Source organism: Ammodytes marinus, assembly GCF_949987685.1.
Source record: "Ammodytes marinus genome assembly, chromosome: 17".
NCBI lineage: Eukaryota > Metazoa > Chordata > Actinopteri > Uranoscopiformes > Ammodytidae > Ammodytes > Ammodytes marinus.
The window spans coordinates 2229940-2249017 of record NC_137221.1 but is presented as its reverse complement, the minus strand read 5'-3'; the positions used below and the strand labels follow the sequence as shown (position 1 = coordinate 2249017).

At 40.8% G+C, this 19078-nt stretch overlaps 2 protein-coding genes across 4 annotated transcripts in view; one reads left to right on the top strand and one right to left on the bottom strand.

Annotated features, from left to right (window-relative positions):
• Positions 1-793: 793 nt before the first annotated feature.
• Positions 794-16022, bottom strand: LOC307263825 (protein NLRC3-like). Of its 3 annotated transcripts, XM_080045096.1 has the most exons (12): positions 15984-16019; positions 14937-15031; positions 13726-13845; positions 11224-11337; positions 10882-10995; positions 10540-10653; positions 9516-9739; positions 5688-7485; positions 4285-4458; positions 2830-3003; positions 2387-2560; positions 794-1582 (listed from the first exon to the last, which is right to left on the bottom strand). In XM_080045096.1, exons 3-12 carry the CDS (start codon positions 13812-13814, stop codon positions 1567-1569), a joined length of 2991 nt encoding a protein of 996 aa, XP_079901222.1. In that variant the 5' UTR covers positions 13815-13845; positions 14937-15031; positions 15984-16019; the 3' UTR covers positions 794-1566. The 3 variants fall into 3 exon arrangements, with proteins under 3 accessions (XP_079901222.1, XP_079901223.1, XP_079901224.1); XM_080045097.1 differs by lacking the exon at positions 14937-15031 and having other exon boundaries at positions 15984-16022; XM_080045098.1 differs by lacking the exon at positions 11224-11337.
• Positions 16023-18943: 2921 nt separating this feature from the next.
• The window catches only part of plekho1a (pleckstrin homology domain containing, family O member 1a), a gene marked incomplete at both ends in the record, with an annotated part of 30061 nt that continues 29926 nt past the window's right edge, over positions 18944-19078 (top strand). Inside the window, one exon of the mRNA XM_080045370.1 lies at positions 18944-18970. Within this exon, the coding sequence (XP_079901496.1) occupies positions 18944-18970 (27 nt within the window). The remainder of the gene's footprint in view (positions 18971-19078) is intronic.

The window sequence follows — 19078 nt, the reverse complement described above, 5'->3', positions numbered from 1 at the left end:
CAATCAGGTCAGCGTGTGGCTGTGTGTGTATCTGTGTGTGTGTGTCTGTGACACTGGTTGCTAAACTGTGAAGTAAGGAAAACTCAGATTTTAAAGGTTACTGTCTGCACTAGATTTTTGTGTTTGATGCCAAAACTACAGTAATTCTCTGTCATACAGATAACGAACAAAACCAACAAAACCAAGACTTTAAATATGTTGATTCAAACAACTGTCCAGAAAAGGGCACAACTGTAATTGTTTTAAATTTCGGTCAAACTTTTTTTTAGATTTAACAGAAGAAGTTTGTAGGACGAATTGCTGTTAAATGAAAAATGAAATATTCTCTTTTCTCTTCACAGATTATTGTCAGACGGGAAAACTCATTTCTATGGGCGATGATGCTTTCGAGGGTCAACCTGCGTCCATGTGAAGACGTCAACACGGACGTGTCCTTCACAAAACAATAAAAACCTGAAACTGAAACCTGGATGTGTGTTTCTTTATGTAACATGTTTCATAAATGATCCAACACACACCTGCATTGGGTTTCTCTGAAACACCCAAGACCTCAGCAGAAAGAATCAGCCTTTAGCCTGTAGCAAAAGCAAGCTAACGAACGAGCTAACCGGGGCTCCCACCGACAACACAGACCTGCTGATTGGACCAGAACCATGCTGAGGAAACCACTGGACCACCAAGAGACACACCAGACAGTTTTGAATAAATGTTCAAGTATGGCAAAATCTAAGTAAATATGTGTAAATTTGCATCTCTTTAAAAAAAAACATTCTAGATCAGATAAAGCCAGAGTAAACATTTTATTTCATTTTTACAACACATTAGTTACCAAGGTTTTTACAGAACAGATTCTGGAAACATGGAGTGTTTTCAAGAAGAAAATGTTTGATAAATCAGACAATGAACGTATGAAACAATCTTTCTTCAATAACAATCAGAATAGTGAAAAATTATTTTAGAAATGTAAGTTGATGGAAATGATAAGGATATATATCCAATAAATATACAAATAAACACATTGATTACATTTTACATTTTGGACCTTCTATTTATACTAGTAGGAAAGAAGACGTGCACAATAGAACACAAGCTCAAAACTACGACTTCCATTAAGTGCATTCAACCATCAAGGTACAAACTCAGAACAACATGAATCACGTCAGCACTATAGCTGCAAATAAACTAAACTACAGAGTGCCACACGTATGTGCTGCATGTAGGTGTGACAAGTATTTGTCTGTTTTACCTCGCAGTATGAACATATGAACACATCTTTCTGTTATAATTATCGGAATATATTGAAGAATTATTATAAAAATGTTAGCTGATGTAAGTGCTAAGAAGAATTATGCAAAGAATATACAATTAAACCCATACATGTTCATTTTTTACCTTCTATTTATACTAGTAGGAAACAAGACATGCAAAATAGACAAAAATCTCCTCTCTAACTCCCAGTAACATGGGCCAGTCAGAGCCTATCCACACAAGCTGCTGCTTCAACTTCTGTGGATCATCAGAACACAGCGGATCCCATCAACACAAACACCTTTACGATCACAGAGATCACTCCTTCTTCCATCTGTTGAGAGAAGAAGACAGACATCAGAAGTCATGAACCAGAGTTCACAGACGATCCAGTTTAAGGAGCAGCAGGGACTTCAGTCCTGTGTGTAGCGTAGCCTGCTTCCTCTCAGCTCTCATGTTCACCTACAGGAGTGAACACACACAGAGCTGCAGACACTCTGGCCACAGGGCTCCAGATAAACTGTTTTAGTAGAAGCGCTGGTGCTACCAACTTTCTCAGTTTGTCGCATAACCACAAGACCACTTGGTTACTAACTGTGATGATTGTTGAAATGAAAGCCAGGGATTTGCTGGCTTCAGTCATACCTATCTCAGAGCTGTGTTGAAACGAGAGCACTAACACTTTAGGATCACATTTGATGGTAGAACAGTTTCATGAATAAGGACCACTGTCTTGTAATGCTGTCAGCTGTTATCCAGCTTAATGTCCCGTAGACATGAACACAACAACTGTCTTCTTCTCTGTCCTTCTTACAAGCCTGTCTCCTCTCTCAGCTTCACAGAGTAACACCGCCACTGACAAGGTCGGAGGTTTAAAAGGAAATACTGGATCTTTGCTTTGATACTAACTGTGTTCAGTGACATTCTATAGAAACCAGCGTGGACTGAATCCAACCTTCTACTTGGTTTTCTCCGGACAGATTTTTGACAGTCCAATCAGCGAACTGAGGGAGTGGCTGAGAACAATGACATTGAGGTTGTGCGCTAGTTTCATGACATACTGGTCTGGTAGGGCCTAATTGGTGTTTAGTGACATGCTAATGAAACCAAAATGGATGGACTCCAACCCTCTACTGACCTCAGAGTCTCCAGTCTGAAGTGTGGACTCTTCACTAGATCAACCAGAGGCTTCACTGCTAAATCCGTCAGGTTGTTTCCCCACAGATCAACATTTCTGAGATGGGAGGGGTTGGACCTCAGAGCTGAGGCCAGAGAAGCACAGCTGATCTCTGTCAAACAGCAGGATCGCAATCTGAATAAAGAATAAAGGATACAAGTTTAGAGACAATGTGTGTGTTCAATATCAATTAACAGACATGCTTTTGAAAAAAACTGAAATTTTTGCAACCCAAATAACTTCTTTCAACTTCAATGTTTTCCATGTAAACACAAATATTAATTGGGAATATTGAAAGTCTGACAATCTTCCAAAAAAAATATAAAACATAGTTACTTTGAACATTTTCAAATGTTTCTTTTTTGACTTAACTTTGTACAAGAGAAAGGAAATTATGAACTGACCTCAGGGTCTCCAGTCTACAGTGTGGACTCTCCAGAAAACCACACAATAGCTTCACTCCTGAATCCTGCAGCTCGTTGTAGCAAAGCTCCAGCTCTCTGAGATGGGAGGGGTTGGACTTCAGAGTTGAGGCCAGAGAAGCACAGCTGATCTCTGTCAAACTGCACCAAGTCAATCTGAATACAGAATAAATTATATTAATACACTGTTTGAAAATACAATCAAATGTGTAAGCGTTCCGGTTTTAAATGTGTATCTTACTTTACTGACTTTGTCTTTATCAATGAGCCTTTTTCAAAATCTTTAGTAACTTTAGCCTTGTTTCAACCGAGCGGTACAGTTTGGTTTGGTTAAGTACGGCATTCAATTATTTGGTTCACGATACAATTTTCTTAAAATACAATTTATTTAAAAACGTGACTGTTAACCCATTGATGACGGCTGCTGTGCGACGCCACATTGTATCTCCTGCCGCCTGCTGCGTAGCACAGCATTGTTACTTTATCTCATTATCATGGCGTGTGCAGCATAGAATGCACCATCATTGGTTCAAATACACATGAGGTGGGTTTTGTTGATTTTTTAAGACCAAGTGACCACTCAAAAGTTGTGTGGTTTGCCGAAAATCACGTCAATCAAAAAAAAAATTAAATAATAATAAAAAAAATATGCCGGCTGTGTCAGCGATAGTGCGTTCGGAGCGCAGAATCTAGGCCTACTATAGACTACTGACGAAAATCACACAACACATTGCATCTATTTATTAACAATATTTAAGAATTTAGGCTATATTTTGCTGCTCCAACTCAAATTCAGCCCAGCCAGGCGATAGTTAAGTTTCAGTTTCGTTTTCATCTCCGTGGAATACAGCCGTTTGGACCAGCTGATTGGCTCCCGACAGCAGGAGTCAGTCTGCGTTCCAGTTGTACTGGGAAGTCGGATTTATGGTGCCAGTGATAACTGAACTAAATTATAAAATAAAGCTATCTCCTCCTTCCTATATCTGTCTATCTTTATCCCTCCACTGCACACTCAGTCACTACTATCCATGCTAAAAGGAAGCAGGATTATAACCTCATTTAGCACATTATTTTTAAATATTTTATATTATTTTATTTATTTTTTTCTCCCCCATCTAATTTTGACGATTTTTAGAAAAATGTGTTGGTTTGTAAGCGCTAAGGGAGCATGTTTAAATAAAACCTGTGAACCTTACCTTTTAAATGTATTTTATTTCATGTTTCTATGTGCTACACAGGCTTATACTGTATATTAAGGTTTTGGTAGACTTGACAATTCATACTATTTTTTCAGAAAACCCTCAGGCATTAAGGGCATGCATCCTAGATCGCCATATTCATCAAAGGATTAAATGAAGAGCCACTACGAGGCACCTGCTTCTGTAAACCCAACTGATTAATAACAAAACACTACATAAATTCAGTCAGTGAACTGACCTCAGTCTCTCCAGTCTGCAGTTTGGACTCTCCAATCCGGCACAGAGAGCCTTCACTCCTGAATCCTTCAGGTCGTTTCTACTCAGGTCCAGCTCTATCAGATGGGAGGGGTTGGACTTCAGAGCTGATGCCACAACTTCACAGTAAGTATTTAGGAGTCCACAACCAGAAAGTCTGTAATGAAATATGTATTATAAAACATTTTGTCTTTGTTATGCTTGAATCTTGCAGATGACGTTAGAGAAAATGTAGGAACAATGCAACTTAACTTTTTAACAACCTTTAAACATTTTAACTTTACACTTAAAAAGAAAGAAAAAAAGAAAAGAGAAGAGAAGTTCGTCCATCCTCTTAACCCCTTCAGACCCTGCGTCCATTGGAAAGGACATGACATATTTCTTTCTCTAAACCAATACATACTCTGTAATTGGATGATGTCAGCACTGCTGGTTACTGATTGGATCCTGATTATCCAATCAAAATAATTTTTCCAACTTTGAGCATGCTCTGAGAGAGTGACAGACATCTGACAAGACAAGTATGGCTGAGCAGATCCAGAGAGGGAAGAGTAACCATTTTCAATCTAAAATCTACATTTATGTTCATGCTAGCCAAACAAACATGCTCTCAGTATAATTTCAACTATTACAAGTGATAATATTTGAAGTTATTTTGAACATATGTCACATAATTAATTTGTAGGATTTTTTCAAAGTCTGATGTCCATCGCAATGGACATCAGGAGTCGGGCGAATAATAATAATAATCTAGATACATCTGTATGTTTGGCCCTGAGTCTGTGTTAAAACATAATGGGCCAGTTTCACAGACATGGATTAAGCCTAATCCTGGACTAAATGGAATTTTGAATGGAGATTGTCCATTGAAAGTACAATTTAGTCCGGAACTAGGCTTAATCCATGTCTGTGAAACCGGCCCTTGGTGTTATAAATACTTGTGTTTATGTTTTTTTTCTCGTTTGCGTTAAAGTTAAGTTTTGTTTATGATTTTGGTTTGTAACAGGTGTTATGGTGGTATAGAGGTTGGCGGGCATGGGTAAGACAGGAACTGGGTAGGGTTATAGTTTTTTTACCAGCTGAACGGGAGAGACAAAGGAGATGAGGCGGCCAGTTCCAACTGTTGCTCATTTGTTTGTTTGCTTATTCTATGGACAATAAACCTTCAGAAACCTAAAATCCCGACTGGACAGTTGACTCTTTCCCTGCACAACGTAAGATTCGTCCCCCTGGTGCCTCAGTGGCTATTTTGATTACGTTGCTTTGTTTGATTTCTTTATTTTCAAGTTACTGTTTTATTGAGGACAATAGGCCACTACATTGTTTATTTGAAAAACTAAACTACTTATCTACACTGATTTATATGTTAATTACATCTGGACTTACAGAGCCTTTCTGCAGTTCCTCACAGCTGGAACCAGTCTCAGCCGTCCCTCCCTTGATGTGTTGTACTTCCTCAGGTCGAACTCATCCAGAACCTCCTCTGACATCTGCAGCATGTAGGCCAGAGCAGAGCAGTGGATCATAGAGAGTTCTGTACAAGATCTGTTGTCTGACCTCAGGAACTCTTGGATCTCCTGATGAACTGAGAGGTCATTCATCTCCGTCAAACAGTGGAAGATGTTGATGCTTCTATCAGGAGAAATATTTTCAGTGTTCATCTTCTTCAGGTTGTTGATGGCCCTTTTGATGGTATTTAAACTGCTCTTTGTTGGACCCAGTAGACCTCCTAAGAGTCTCTGGTTGGACTCCAGAGAGAGGCCATGAAGGAAGAGGACAAACAGGTCCAGATGCCCATTTTTACTTTCAAAAGATTTTTTCATGGCTCTCTTCATGAATGAATACGGGGATGAATTTACATATTTTTCTCCCAGGAAACCCTTCAGTACCTCTGTGTTGTTGGTGGTGTGACAGTGGTACATGTAGACTGCGGCCAGAAACTCCTGAATGCTCAAATGAACAAAGCGGTAGACAGTTTTCTGGAAGATCACACTCTCTCTTTTGAAGATCTCGGCACAAACTCCAGAGTACACAGATGCCTCTGTGACATCCAGACCACACTGCTCCAGGTCTTCTTGGTAGAACATCATGTTTCCTTTCTGCAGTTGTTCAAACGCCAGCCTCCCCAGCTTCAGAAGAACTTCCCTGTCAGCCTCAGTCAGCTCAGGACTGGTCTCATGTCCCTCTTCATACTTCTGCTTCTTCCTCTTTGTCTGAACCATCACAAAGTGTGAGTACATGCCAGTCAGGGTCTTGGGCAGCTCTCCTCTCTGGTCTGTCTTCAACATGTGCTCCATAACTGTAGCAGTGATCCAGCAGAAGAGTGGGATCAGACACATGATGTGGAGGCTCCTGGATGTCTTGATGTGTGAGATGATGCTGCTGGACAGCTCTTCATCACTGACTTTCCTCTTGAAGTACTCGTCCTTCTGTGGGTCAGTGAAGCCTTGTACTTCTGTCACCCTGTCAACACATGTTGGAGGGATCTGATTGGCTGCTGCAGGTCGTGAAGTTATCCAGATGAGAGCAAAGGGAAGCAGATTCCCCTGGATGAGGTTTGTCAGCAGCACGTTGACTGATGACTTCTGTGTGACATCAGACACAACCTCATTGTTGTGGAAATCCAGTGAAAGTCTGTTTTCATCCAGGCCGTCAAGGATGAACAAAACTTTACAGACAGCGAGCTTCTCTGCTGTGACCTTCTGTAATGTTGGATGGAAAACATGGAGCAGATTGAGAAGACTGTATATCTCATCTTTGATCAAGTTCAGCTCCCTGAACGAAAGCTGAATCAGCAGACTGACATCTTGGTTTTCTAAGCCCAGTGCCCAGTCCAGGGTGAACTTCCGCACTGAGAAGGTTTTTCCAATACCAGCGATGCCGTTTGTCAGGACGAGTCTGATGTGTTTAAAATGTCCCTGTTGGTCGGGTAAGGCTTTGAAGATTTCGTGGCACTTGATTGGAGTACCATGGAGGGTCTCCATCTTGGAAGCGGTCTCAAGCTGCCTGACCTCATGTTGGGTATTAACCTCTTCACTCTGTCCCTCTGTGATGTAGAGCTCAGTGAAGATCCTGTTGAGGATAGTTTCACTTCCTGCTTTATCAGTTCCTTCAGTCACACGTTCACATCTCTTCTTCAGACTGATCTTGTGTTCATGTAGAACCTTCTGCAGACCACCACTCACTAAGATAGAGACAAAACAAAGATAATGTGACACTGGTGGTTATGATCATTGCCAAAATGAATATATAAGAACATGTTAAAAATGATAGGGGGCTCTTGTGGAGTAGTGGTTAGAGCTAGACCAAGTATGTTTCATCGTGTCTAATGCTTTATTGCGCCTAATCCAATGATTTCCTATGTAATATATTCTGATTTTCATTGCATTTGGTATGAGCTGCCATTTATATATTTTTTTTTTATTATTTTCCCATGTTGTTTGCAATGTAGACTTCTCCCTCGGGTAATGTGGCCACTCACTATCTACTAGGGATGTCCATGGTTAACTGGTTAACCGTTAGCCGTTAAGAAGATCTTTAACCGGTTAATACTAAAGGTTAAAAGGTTAAAAAATATATATATCTTAATTTCTCTGAAATCCGGAATCTTATTTTGATATCGCTAAACCGGATGTAAGAATGCCAACTGTCGGTAAAGAATGAAACGAGTAGTGTAGGCTCCGCTCAACTTTATAATAGGTCCATGGTACGCTCCCAGTCACAATTTATGGTCACAACGCTCCAGTGTCATATGTTTGTATAATTTAATTAACAGCGTGGGCTCCCGCTAGCTTAACATAGCGCTAGCATTAGCCTTCTTGAGGTGGATGCTGTCCTGCATCTATCACCGTCTCAGTGAGTGTGTGAGGGAGTGACAGCCAGGCAGTGAGTGCCCGCCCCCTGCGCAGACACAGGTCTGCCATGATTGTGTGCCAGGATCAACAGCGAAAATCCGTCAACAAAAGCGTTAAGTATCGTTATGCAGTACTGATAACATCGGAGCTTATCAATATTACGGTCTTTCAAAATGTTGCCCCGTGCTCAGCACTACTTAGCACCGGGTTTCGGTAGGCTACCCATCCCCTAAGCCTGTGTGTGTGTGTGTGTAAATGTCCCGGCCTTTTCAGTCACTTATTTCACTTTCTGCTCCTACATTTGCATACTAGACCTCTTCTAACAACAGACAAGGTGCCGTGTGAATGTCCCTGGTCCCTGAATTGTTTTTAAATTAATATGCCGCTCCCTGGAACAAAAGAAGGTCTGGAGCCCTGCTGTGATGCTTCAGGTATTTCACTATAAAGAGGCTACATTAAATCTTAACGGTTAACCGGTTAATAACCGTTAATTCTGATGGTTAACCGGTTAAAGAAAAAATTCTACATGGCCATCCCTACTATCTACGATGTCCCAAAACAACTGTGGTGAAGATGGAGCGAACTATGCCTTCATACGTGAAGAAATGGCTCGGGGTCCCACACTGTCTAACCAACATCAGCCTCTACGGTTAAGGGGTCCTTATATATATGAGATTGAGATTCAAAAGCTGACGGGTGTCAGAACGTTCCGTTAATGAGGAATTAGTCGCGGTAGTTATTCACGGACACGGAGTGAGCATTACGAGGTTGGATTTACAACTACTAGTTCCACTGCTTTGGTGAGTTATTTATCTATGTATTAAAATTGTAGGACAATAATTGTATTTCATTTGTTGCCCTTCTTATTTTAAATGGTGACTTATTTTGTTTGTTAGCCAACTACAGCCCATGCTTTTTTTTCCACCGCAGACTTACTCGATCAGTTTAAATTGTGGCCCGTCTATTTAATTACTTTCAGTGAGGAAAAGGTGTTTTAAACTTGTGGAAAATAAATCCTTTATATCATATGGCAACTGTGACTGTTTGACAAGAAGCATCAAGCGCTGGGCATCGGCTTTATTGCGATGCACCATTATTCTGCAGACAGATGCGTTGCTTTCTAAAAATAGAAAAAAAGTTTAACGAGGAATCGATTGATCCTCGAGGAATGCAAGCGAATACTCGAGTAGCGGAAACATTATTCGTGCCAATCCCTATTATAAACATTAAAGCTAAAAAGTAATTTATTAATTAAGATCGTTAATGGGTGTGCTTTATGAGACAACAAATGTCACCTCATCAATACAGCAGGTAGTGTATTCAGACATTATGATATCAGCTGACAGATCTCCAGTCTTACTTTGTTCTGTGCTGCTCTGACTGGCTGTCTGCAGTCCAGGTCTGGTTCTGGATCTTTTTCCACACTGGGGGCAGGCGGAGTCTGACTGGTCCCAGTATGAGGTGTTGCACTGTCTGCAGAACCAGTGTCCACAGCTGGTAGCGACTGGATCCTTCAGGACGTCCTGACACAAACCACAGCAGGACGGCTGCTCCTCCGAAGAAAGATCACTCATCTTCCTTTTACTGTGGAGACATTTCTTTATTAAATGATTTGTTGTTGAAAAATATCTGTGCACATGGTATAGTGGTTGGAGCACCTCCCCCCCACCAACAAAAATCTAGATGTGTACACAAATGGTCATGCAGAACAGTCAAAGTATTGTTACTTTTTGTTTGAATTTAAGATTTAAACTTGAAGCTTTTCCTATCCGTCTTTTTAAACATGTAGTGATCTGCCTGTAGTCTTATTAATACAAACATCACAGTTAAAATTCTCCATTAAAGTAATAGTTAATTATTTTCAGGCGGCAAACTAAAGATGCAGAAAGGTTTTAGTTTAGAATTTACAGTATATATTTGGAGAAAAAACGTTTTTAATCTGGCCCTGTCCATAACAGTACAAGGCTGATCTCTGCTACAGCGTGTCTCTCCCACACTCCTTACAATGACTACAGTGATAACCATCTCCATAAGGTAACACACTAACTATGCAGAAGTACCTCATACAATCCCACACTTCAAAAATACGAAACTATCCCCTTAAATAATTATGTAACTGTTCTACAGTCACCTTTGGAAGCTTAACTTGAGTTAAATAATAAAATATAGTCACTGAAGAAATTAACTTCATGGTTTGAACATCATTTCCGGTAGAATGTACATTACAAACAGATGCTGCACTTGTTTGCTGTTCTTCTAAACAGGTCAGTCTTCAGTGGCACAATGTCTCAAAAGGCACTAGAAGTTCTAGCACTAGCATTTTGTCTTCATCCTAAAAGCACCATCTTTAATCAAGTCAGTTTACAGTGAGAACAGTTTCTTACTTTGTGTCTGAGGGTCCAGGTTCATTACTGAAGTCTGGAGGAAAACCTTTGGACCGGTCACTCTTCATAGACAGAAAGCTGGAGACTCCAGACTCTGATCTCTGGTACGGAACTCTGCAAACACAAAGATGTTGTAAGTCACATGTCACATGAATCCTTGATCAATTATCAGAGAAAATCAGAGAAAATATCTAGGCACATTCCACAGAGCCATCCTGGAGCCCTGACGATGTCTCAAAAAGGAACTAGTAGTTCTGCAATAATAATGTATGAAAAATAATTTCTTTATCCTAAATGCACCATCTTGAATCAAGTCAGTTTACAGTGAGAACAGTCCCTTACTTTGTGTCTGAGGGTCTAGGTTCATTACTGAAGTCTGGAGGAAAACCTTTGGACCGGTCACTCTTCATAGACAGAAAGCTGGAGACTCCAGACTCTGATCTCTGGTACAGAACTCTGCAAACACAAAGATGTTGTAAGTCACATGTCACATGAATCCTTGATCAATTATCAGAGAAAATCAGAGAAAATATCTAGGCACATTCCACAGAGCCATCCTGGAGCCCTGACGATGTCTCAAAAAGGAACTAGTAGTTCTGCAATAATAATGTATGAAAAATAATTTCTTTATCCTAAATGCACCATCTTGAATCAAGTCAGTTTACAGTGAGAACAGTCCCTTACTTTGTGTCTGAGGGTCTAGGTTCATTACTGAAGTCTGGAGGAAAACCTTTGGACCGGTCACTCTTCATAGACAGACAGCTGGAGACTCCAGACTCTGATCTCTGGTACGGAACTCTGCAAACACAAAGATGTTTTCATTCATATCACATCATTACTTGATAAATTATTTGAGGACAAAGCCATTCAGGAAGCTCAAAATACACCAGTGTTTCCCCCAGCGCTTTAAGGCGGCCGCCTTAGCAACGCCAGCCTCCCGCCTTGACTACCAACCGACCCAAAAAAAATAAATAAATAAATAATTTAATTTAATTTATTTATTTTTTGTGCTGCACAATTTGCGGTAAAAAGCATGTGTCTCCAAGCATTTCTCTATCAACTGCTCTGTGTCTGCGGCTTTGCGCGCGCAACTACGGCATGCACGCGGGAGAGTTAAAAGAGCAGAAGCAAACCGAGATTTAACTGGTGGCGATAATAAACGCAGTGCAGTTCTACGGGGATATTTAGCTGAACAGAAAGAAGTGCTCTGCAAAGCTAGACTAGTTTAAGACTCCACATCACTGTGGCAACACAACCTATCAGCGCAGAGAAAAGTTTGAAGAAGGCATGAGAGTGATGGCCCAGGCAAGTTTCAGTAAGTGTTTACAGAAGTGCCAAACTAGGCCTACTGTCTTTGAAATGCATTTAGTCATTTTAAGGGGAAAACACATTGTATTTATTATTTAAAGTTAATTTTTCTAACAGCATGCTAGTGTAGGCCAAGAAGATTTATTTTCTGAATTTTCAATGCTGCTTTATTTTTATGTTTTAAATTGGGAAATACATGTTCCAAAACGACCTCTGTATTTAAAAATAAATCAAGCAAGTAGGCTTAAAATAACCATTAATCGCACAACAGCCCCCATCCAAAAAGGAACTTTAAAAAGTTGTATTTGCACTTTGATGTGCATACACATGTTAAATGTATGGTCCATTATTTGTATTTAGTGTGTCTGTTTAGTATTGCACCAAAACTGTAGAAGTTTTCTTTAATTGTCCTTTGTACTGTCTGCACGTTAACACATAATTTGTACCTGCACATAGCAAACAAAATTGCACAACTGTAAGGTCAGTGTCTGTTTTATTTTTGTATTCAAATAAACAGTTGTTTATTTCTTTACGGCACATTGGCATCTTTGAGCAACATACCCCTAAAACACGTTGCGCCGCGCCTCCCCTGACACGGGGCAGTGACCACCTTGACTAAGACATTTTCTGGGGGAAACACTGTACACCAACTGCTGCAGTGGATAATTAGGATATATATAAACGTTTGTAGCATCTTGTTATAATTACAATTATCTTTCATGATTTACATGAATATATAGCTAGTGTTGCTGTTTCTGTTTAAATTGTATCTTTGTTAATTACAACAAGTAGCCAGGGAGGGCCACAATCCTTTTTCACAATGATATATGTGTCTTTTGGTGCCAATCTTTGACAAAAAGAAGCGAGTAGACGGTCGTAGTAAAGCAGTCAGTGAAACTAAAAAAATCAGAAAATTGTGCACCTGAAAACTAGCTAGCTACCTCCTGCTAAAGGCTAAGATGGAAACATTTCTGAAAAGAAAAATACTTTGAGATGAAAGCTGCAAAAGAGCCACAACCACCTGGGCCTCTCCTCTATCCACCTGGGCCTCTTCTCTATCCACCTGGGCCTCTCCTCTATCCACCTGGGCCTCTCCTCTATCCACCTGGGCCTCTCCTCTATCCACCTGGGCCTCTCCTCTATCCACCTGGGCCTCTCCTCTATCCACCTGGGCCTCTTCTCTATCCACCTGGGCCTCTATCCACCTGGGCCTCTATCCACCTGGGCCTCTTCTCTATCCACCTGGGCCTCTCCTCTATCCACCTGGGCCTCTTCTCTATCCACCTGGGCCTCTTCTCTATCCACCTGGGCCTCTCCTCTATCCACCTGGGCCTCTATCCACCTGGGCCTCTCCTCTATCCACCTGGGCCTCTCCTCTATCCACCTGGGCCTCTTCTCTATCCACCTGGGCCTCTTCTCTATCCACCTGGGCCTCTATCCACCTGGGCCTCTATCCACCTGGGCCTCTATCCACCTGGGCCTCTATCCACCTGGGCCTCTTCTCTAACCACCTGGGCCTCTCCTCTATCCACCTGGGCCTCTCCTCTATCCACCTGGGCCTCTTCTCTATCCACCTGGGCCTCTTCTCTATCCACCTCCACATGTTTACTGTTGATATCAATGTTGAATGTTGATTTAATAATTACAAGATAAAATAATGACTGTTAATTAATAATGTGTGTTCTATCTTGGATATTTGCCATCATAATGTAGGCTCAACATAATAATAACATAATAACATAATTTAAATATTAATTTGAAACGGGGGGGGGTCCCTAACAGAGGCTGATGCTATATGGGGATCCTTGGCATGGCAAAGTTTGGGAACCCCTGGAGTAGATTATCAGACAACATAAAATTGAATCATCATTATTTTACCTTGGGACTGAAGGTAGGGGTTCATGACTGACGTCTGGACAGCTGGAGACCTCTGACTCTGATCCGTCCTTTTCCTCCGAGTCACTCATCTTCTCAGGTCTGAGAGGAAAACCAGCAGCACTGGGGACACACATACACAGTATAATGATTATCAGGAATAATAATTTAAAATATTTAGATTTTTACATGTAAGGTAGATGTAAGTCCGCAGGCAAACTCGATCAGTGAATCTAGAGGAAATGCTGTGGAAGGAATGGTCAACTTGATGACATTAATTCATGTGTATTAAATGTTGGAAAAGACATCAATTCTTCAAGCAGTCATACTCCCCCCAGCTGGCAAACATCAAAATATAACACAATCTAGAGAACACAGCCTCCACATATCTAATATTTTTTTGGCGATTCTTCGTCTCTGCATTAAGAGTTTACAACAGAAAGTGGATGTTGCACAACATGTGAATTTTAAAAGCTTCAAACAGAAATAAAACATTTTTAAAGTCATTCCTTTCTAGAATTACTTACAGCTGAAAAATCACTAACTCTGTGCACTGTGTTACCGGGTAAAGTCAAACAGATACCCGAGCGCCTAACATACACACGCATATTATACAAGAACACCTGAAGGTGAAATAAAGATAATAAAAAAGGAAACTTACAGGTACACTATGTAACCTGTGTTCCCCAACAGCAATAATGGCCTGAATTAATCACCACAGTCCAAGTTACAAAAACACCTGAACAATGAACAAAGCAGATTCAGAAGTGATTTCCCGTAAACGGAGAGGTGACTTATACAAGGTGTTATCCAGGTAAATGTTTAATAGAGAAAACAATACAACTGTAATATAGTAGCCAGTGAGTCCAGAGTCCATATTTTGAATCAACACAGACGAAGGATAGGCCAATCATTAAACCAACAGTATTATTTGTTTACAGTCAAAGAGGACTGTAGAGGGTGAGAAGAGTCAAAGTGAAATCCACAGTTGAAGGGAAAAAGACGTTTAACCTGTTTTGCATGTAAACATAGTCATTGTGTGAGCCACGTCACAGATAATAACATTTCTGATTTGTATCATTTCAAACGTCCTCTGTTGTAATACAGCTGACGTCCAACAGATGGCGTCACGTGGTTACTTCAGAGCGGTACAGGGAGATAAGAGGAAGAATGCAGAGTGGAGTACAGCAGGCCTGTACACAACAAGTACTCACTTCTACTATGGCTACTACACAGGGGAAAAGCTTTTACTCCTCTGTGTCCTCACTCTGATCCATAGCAGAGCCCACACCGTCACACACACTTTCACCTGGAGAGAAAACACATCAACATCAACTGAAATCCTCCTTTCCAACACAAACACTGTTCAGTGTCAGTGATTGGCTGTTATTCTCTGCTTCATAACAGTCTCAGGTGAATGCAGTTGAAGCTGCAGTGAAGTCGAGACATTTATATTATTTTGTGTAAGCTTTAGTTACTTTGCAAGTTCAGATTAATAAATCGACTGTCTATCAACTAATAAATAAAATGTTATTTGAAAAAATAAGTTATTACAGGTTTACCCAGCAGTATGTAAAGTAGTTCAAACAAGTGTTTTTTTCTGTGAGCCACGTCACAGACAGATGGCGCCAGATTAAAGCCAGAAACAGAACATGCAGCGTGAAGTACAGCAGCTTGTACACAACAAGTACTCACTACTAAAACCACACGGGGGAAATAATACAATTAACATCACTACAAGTATTGAGAACAGAATGTTCACACTTCATGTGAAGTGTTCCATTCACTGCTGATACTTTAATCTGACTTCACATTTGACTTGTTGATCAAAGTAAAATGTGAATGTGTAAAGTAACGAGCCGATACATGTAGTAGAACAACAAGTCCAAAGTTTCCTGCTGAAGTGCTCAGCTCCTTTACTGCAGTCACCGTACTAACAGCTCACTGTCAGAGTAGATTACTGCAGCAACACACTCATATGTAACTAGTACTAACAGCACACTGTCAGAGTAGATTACTGCAGCAACACACTCATATGTAACTAGAACTTATAAAGAAAGACCATTAACACAAAATGGAGGATCTTTGCTAACGGCTGTGTCATTTCCTCCATATCTAGTTTCCTGTCAAACTCTGAGATATACGTTTGGACATTTTCCACATCCATTCTGTTTCAACTGGAACTAGATTTACACTAGAAATGATCAATTATGATCATAACATTACTATTTAAAAAGATTGGACCGGAGTTGATCCCTTACCTTCAACTGAAGCTTTAGAGGAGAAAATAAACTGCGACAAAACGTGAAAGTGAAAGTAAATTTGAAGCAGTGAGTGTCTGCCCTGAGTGCAGTCTGCAGGCTTCCTCTCAGGCTCAGCAGTAAGGCAGAGCAGAGTCTGCAGCCTGACAGGCAGCGCGCAGGGCAGAAAGAGATGCAGCGACATCAACCGTGACGAGTGCAATCCAGACAAACAGGTTTCATGTAAATGGAGCTGCTGACAGTGAAATGACTCAGGGATCTGTTAGATTAAAAACATTCACTTCAGACCAAGAAGTGAATGAAAGATAATATCCCACCAGAATATAATGTCTCTTCAAATGTTGTGATTTGAAATTATGAGTCCAACTAAGAGCAGAAAACTAGTTTACACAATAAACAAAAAAAAACTGCACGCAAACACACTAGCTTAGGCCAATTTACATACGCAAATATTATTTAGGATTACCGATCAAGGCAAAATAAGCACTTCGCTCATGCACTTCTACTTACATTTTTACTTCTGAGATTACTCATATTTTTCTTAACAGTTTAGGTTCCTACATTATATTCATTATGTGAAGGGAGAAATACTGAACCTCCGTTGTTTGGATTGTAGTTTTGATTAGCTAAATCAGCCGATACACAACTGTGTATGCACTATGCAGTACCCAGGTTTCAACCATTATACAGATTTAAACCATAAAATGTTGAATAAACATACTTTGGAATAAAATGTTGAGAAGTTGACTTTGGAGAATCAACAACGTCACTACTAAAGACCCATATAAATGAGTTGTAAGCTGGGAAAAGTGGTCTTGGGGTTCAGTAACACTTTAAAGCTATCATAGTTTACAGCAAACTTGAGCTAGCTGTCCTAATAAGAGTAGTTAGATGACAGCTAACATAGCTTTCACCTAACTAAAGTTAACCGGCTACAAACAAATAAAGACATGTTCTAAATGTGTTCTACTGTATCTCACAGCTCGTGAGGGGCCATGTCCAGGTTTCAGGCCAGACCTCTTTGAAAATCATCTCAAACGTTTACAACACGCATATTTGTAGTTGACATCACGTGTGTCAGTTGGTAACAAACAGTTTCCCCCAAAATTTAAATTTAAATCTTTATTCTAGTCCACCCAAACACACATTAAGTTTGACCTTAACGGCTACTTTCTCTCTCGATGACTAAAATTAACTTGTAGCTACAAAAACAGTCAAGTTTACTGGAAAGACGTTAGCTAAAGGAATGCTAAACTCACACGCTAACCTTTAAATCAGCCCATAAGCACGCTACCGAACGGCACGCTAAGTTCAAAAGCCAACGTTAGTTCAGCCATTAGCTTGTTGCAAAAACAAGCTAACCGAATGCTAAACTCGCCCAGCAACAGTTATTTCAGCCATTAGCAGCCTAGCAAGCAGCAAGCTAACCTCCGGTAATTTTAGCCGTTACCTAGAGATCTGTCATAAATATCCTAAATTCGTCCATGTTTGTCAGAAAGAAACTTACCTGAACTTTCCCGTAGTGAATTGTCTCTGTCTCGTGGCAGCCTCACAAAGAGCTACATGTAGAGACTATATGTTTACGTGCTGTATTCACAAAACATTTTGTTTAGCGCTGAGAGTAGCCTACTTCATTCATATAAAAGGACCAAAGAAATATGTCCAAATAAGCTCCATGTTGCCATAGCTACATGTAGCCTGTCCAGGTCGCTTTAGCTTCATGTTGACATCGCGCCGTCTCATCCAACTATCGATTATTAGAAGCTTCTTCACGGACAGCTCGGAGCCGCTGGCTTCACACAGTGCGCATGCGCAGAGTGGATGCACTCAACAACACGTACACTATCGTCACTCTGATGCTTATTGTTTTGACAAAATCAGAGAAGGAAAATAATTTGAAAAGTTTTTTTTTATAGAGGAAAATGAAGTCGAAATCTATTCTTATAATTTTCTAAGTAAGACTTTTTTTTGGGGGGGGAAGATTTTATTTTTTTAAGTCCTCCTTTCAAGACCACATCAAACTCATATGACTGCCTCTCTCCCTCTCTCTCTCTCTCTCTCTCTCTCTCTCTCTCTCTCTCTCTCTCTCTCTCTCTCTCTCTCTCTCTCTCTTTTAAGACCACATCAAACTCATATGACTGCCTCTCTCTCTCTCTCTCTCTCTCTCTCTCTCTCTTTTAAGACCACATCAAACTCATATGACTGCCTCTCTCTCTCTCTCTCTCTCTCTCTTTTAAGACCACATCAAACTCATATGACTGCCTCAACAAAATGCCTTGTGTAGATGAACTGGTGAATCTTTACTTCATAATCTAGATTAAATTTTTGGTTGGTTTGGTTGAATTTTGAGAAAAAGAAAATAATGTTGAGATAATGGCCGTTAAAGGAGGTTTTGATTATAGGAGAAATATCGGCTTCAGACGCTGGATGGCGCTGTCAGGCTCCTTTTAGCGGAAAATAGGCTACCGTGCATGTATGTCAGGGCGCGGGCACGTGAAAGGGAGCATCTGCCTGCCTCCGATCACACACACGGACACTCTCTCTCTCTCTCTCTCTCTCTCTCTCTCTCTCTCTCTCTCTCTCACACTCTCTCTCTCTCTCTCGCACACACACACACACACACACACACACACACACACACACACACACACACACACACACACACACACACACACACACACACACACACACACACACACACACACACACACACACATCGGGGAGGATGCTGCGGTTCACACAACAGAGTCGGAGCTGAGGCAGAAGATGAACCACTAGGATTCCAGCGGCATCATCACGAGCATCCAGGCGGGCACAGAGCGACCAGGGCCGGCCAAACCTTCCAGCCTGGCCGCGGTCAAACCCTCCAAGCCTGGCCGCGGTCAAACCTCCCAGCCTGGCCGGGACAAAGCTCTTCTACCTCCGCGTGAATCTCCCGTGAGCCCCGGGGCGGAGGAACCATGAAAAAAAGCAACCAGAGCAAACGGGTAGGATTTAGATTTCTTTGCGTTTTTTTTTTGTTGTTGTTGCCGTTTTAGCCAAATAAACATCATTATGTTGCTTTACACACCGCGTATTCATATAAAGGTATGTTC

What these genes read in the sequence shown, in the direction of transcription:
- LOC307263825 (XM_080045097.1), bottom strand. Translation starts at nt 13,814, where the DNA reads ATGAGTGACTCGGAGGAAAAGGACGGATCAGAGTCAGAGGTCTCCAGC. An exon ending in CCCCTACCTTCAGTCCCAAG is followed by an intron (nt 11,338 to 13,725) that starts GTAAAATAATGA and finishes TTGTGTTTGCAG; the next exon opens with AGTTCCGTACCAGAGATCAG. An exon ending in TGCAGACTGGAGAGACTGAG is followed by an intron (nt 3,004 to 4,284) that starts GTCAGTTCACTG and finishes TTCTGTATTCAG; the next exon opens with ATTGACTTGGTGCAGTTTGA.